This window comes from Nycticebus coucang, chromosome 10 (genome assembly GCF_027406575.1).
Source record: "Nycticebus coucang isolate mNycCou1 chromosome 10, mNycCou1.pri, whole genome shotgun sequence".
NCBI classification, from domain to species: Eukaryota; Metazoa; Chordata; class Mammalia; order Primates; family Lorisidae; genus Nycticebus; species Nycticebus coucang.
Genome location: NC_069789.1, coordinates 108,801,404 through 108,804,898, shown reverse-complemented (window position 1 = coordinate 108,804,898; position 3,495 = coordinate 108,801,404). Strand labels below are relative to the sequence as shown.

The 3,495-nt window shown below is 42.1% G+C and overlaps 1 protein-coding gene across 1 annotated transcript; it reads left to right on the top strand.

Annotated features, from left to right (window-relative positions):
- Positions 1–370: 370 nt before the first annotated feature.
- LOC128597372 (ret finger protein-like 4A) lies at positions 371–2,837 on the top strand. The gene is made up of 2 exons (XM_053607703.1): positions 371–658; positions 1,964–2,837. The coding sequence occupies exons 1-2, from the start codon at positions 373–375 to the stop codon at positions 2,557–2,559; spliced, it is 882 nt and encodes a 293-aa protein (XP_053463678.1). The 5' UTR covers positions 371–372; the 3' UTR covers positions 2,560–2,837.
- Positions 2,838–3,495: the final 658 nt, after the last annotated feature.

The window sequence follows — 3,495 nt, the reverse complement described above, 5'->3', positions numbered from 1 at the left end:
TGTAATCCTACCATTCTGGTGGATCACCTGAACTCAGGAGTACAAGACCAGCTTGAGCAAGTGGGAAACCCCATCTCTAGTAAAAAATGGAAAAACCAGCAGGGTATTGTGGCAGTGCCTATAGTCCCAGCTACTCAGAAGGGAGAGGCAGGAACATCAATTGAGCCCAAAAGTTTGAGGTTGCCTTCAGCAATCATTCCACAGCATTCTACCCAGGGTGATAGAGTGAGACCCTGTCTCAAAAAAAAAAAATTAATAAGGTAGTAGGAACAACATCTCTATGCAAGTAAAGATGAAAGTGTCTCAAGAACTATTACCTATTTCACTCATGCAAATTCTAATGCTGTGCCCATTTTCTTTCAGATATTAGCCATGACTGAGCACTTTAAAGAAACAAGTACTTGCTCTATTTGCCTAACTTATCTCAAAAACCCCATCTACCTGAAATGTGGATTCTTCTGCTGCCTCCAGTGCATGGACTCACTGCAGAAGGGGCCCCACGGGGAGGGTATGCTGTGCCCCATCTGCCCTGTGGTTTCTCAGAAGGGTGACATCAGGCCTAATCTGCAGGTAGGGGAGCTGGTGTCCAAGGTCAAGGAACTGGAGCCCCAGCTGAGAGCTGTTCTACAGATGAACCCCAGAATAAGGATGTTCCAAGGTAGGAGTCTATACCATCTGCCCCAGACTCATAAAGGGGATAGGGATAAGAAGCTTTCAAATAACTGTTCATTAAACATGGTCATTAGCTGATATCAGGCAATTGAAACTTTTTTATGTTTCTAAAACAACAAATCTTCTCTTCTATAAATATAAAATTCCAGAAGATCTGTGCCAGTTTGTATAATAATTATGAGAGCAAACTACAGTCTTATCCTTCATGTATATGTATCTTTTTTTTTTGTTTGTTTGAGACAGAGTCTCAAGCTGTTGCTCTGGGTAGAGTGCCATGGCATCACAGCTCACAGCAACCTCAAACTCTTGGGCTTAAGTGATTCTCTTGCCTCAGCCTCTCAAGTAGCTGGGACTACAGAGGCCCGCCACAATGCCTGGCTATATTTTGTTGTTGTTGTAGTTGTCATTATTGTTTAGCTGGCCCGGGCCAGGCTCAAACCCTCCAGCCTCTGTGCATATGGCTGGTGTCATAAGCACTGTGCTATAAGCACCGAGCCAATACTATATAGTGTATTATTATTATTATTATTATTATTTTGAGACAGAGTCTCACTATGTTGCCTTGGGTAGAGTGCTGTGGTGTCACAGCTTACAGCAACCTCAAACTCTTGAGCTTAAGCAATTCTCTTGCCTCAGCCTCCCAAGTTGCTGGGACTACAGGCACCCGCCACAACGCCCAGTTATTTTTTTGTTGTAGTTGTCATTGTTGTTTGGCAGGCTCGGGCTGGGTTCAACCCCCTCAGCCCCAGTGTATGTGGCTGGCGCCCTACCCACTGAGCTACAGGTGCCAAACCTCATGTATCTGTATCTTATGCTCTAAATGAGAAAGTTATTAATCAACATATTCAATAACTTAAGTAAAAACGAATTTATGCTATGAGTAGGGTAGACTTGTTGCAATTATAAAACTTCAGCAAGTTGACCATGTGAGAAACTAGAACAGACTGGTCAACATACAGAGGTGGTCATATTAAGGATCATCCACTGAGCACATGTGGTGTATGTCCAGTCTATGACAATTAGGGCAACCTAAAGAGGTGAGTGGTTTAGTGAGGTGGTCAGCTATGGAGGTTCTACTATATGTCCATCCATCTATTCCGTGCAGAAAATTTGACCTAACCTTTTGGTTAGGGATATTCTAATTGGGGGAAGAAATACAGGAAAATTCTAATTGGGGGAAGAAATACAAAATGAAGGAAATAAAAGTATATGAAACATGGGGTTTTGAAATAGAAAGGAATAGGGAGTTTATAGTGTGTGTCTTCCTAAACTACTGATTTTCGGTCTTCAGTGGATATGACCTTCGATGTGGACACAGCCAATGACCATCTCATCATTTCTGATGACCTGAAGAAGGTTTGCTGTGAGAGTTTCAAGCAGAATAGGGGCCAGCGAGCTGAGAGATTCAACTATGGCTTGTGTATCCTGGGGTCCCCTTTGCTGATTTCTGGCCGTCACTACTGGGAAGTGGATGTGGGCAAGAGTGAAGAATGGGATGTGGGCATCTGCAAAGAATCAGTTACTAGACAAGGGGAGATCCTGCTGTCTACAAAACAGGGTTTCTGGACTGTGGGGTTGAGAAGAAGTCTATTTTTCACTGCATGCACCTCACCCTTGACCACTCTGTTGGTGAATCCCCTGCCCCACCGGGTGGGGATTTTCCTGGATATGGACATGGGTACCATCTCCTTCTATCACGTCGGCGATGGGTCCCATATCTTCACATTCACTAACATTCCTACTGAAGAACCATTGAGGCCATTTTTTGCTCCTTCAAATGCAGCTGCCAACAGTCAAAACTATCAAAACTACCTATGCCTCTGTCCTTCAGTGGACAGGCTCATCCCGGGCAGGACAAATGAAGCCATGAACACAAAATGTCTGTAGAAATTACTGAGTGTCCAGACCAGAGCTGGAAATGTTTCTGCTTATTATAATAATACAGCAAGAAAAAGTGGTGGGTCATGTTATGACTCATGAATACAATTTCACTATATAAATTATGGAACATTTACATGTCAGATATGAAATAATATTTCCATGCTGTTTGGGGGAGACTTATGTTTATATTTCTGTTCCAGGAGGTATTTTGAACTTTCACACAGTTTGCAAGTGTATTCATTTTTATTTTCTATAAGATCAACTTGGTGTTTTGTGGCGCTCAAATAATAAACAATAATTTTAATGTGACCTAAAAGGCTAATTGATTTTCCAGATGATGAGGAAACAAGACCTAACCATTTCTAAGTGTATGATTTAATGTCATCAGTTACATTCAAATTGTTTTGCAATCATCACTACTATCTTTCTCCAAATCCTTTTCATGTTGCAAAATTGAAATTCTTTACCCATTAAACAAATATTATTCATTTTCTAATTTTCTCACCCCTTTGTAACAAAAATTCTGCTTTTTCTGTATTTCATTATGTCATATAAGTTGAATCATATGGTGTTTTATGCTGGCTGATTTCACTTAGCATAACATCCTCAACAGTTATCCAAGGAATCATAAGAAATATTCATGAGGTGGACAGGAAAGATGTTTAGTGGAGCTCTCCTGGAGGAACTGGTGAGGGGGAGAGGGTCAGGTCATACCTGGTGTGGAGACTTTGCATGGAGTTGTGGCTTGGGATGTGCAGCAAGGTGGTGAAATACTGGATTCAGCATGGTTGCTGGAGCTGTGGAGAATGACACACCAGGCAAGTTTCCCATCCTGGCAGCAGAGGTCTGGGTAGAAGCCTCTCACAGTTTTCAATTCTTGGGGGAAGCTAGGAGATGAGTGGAAATATTGGAGGAGTGTGCATTCCCAAGTGGTGTTCAGTA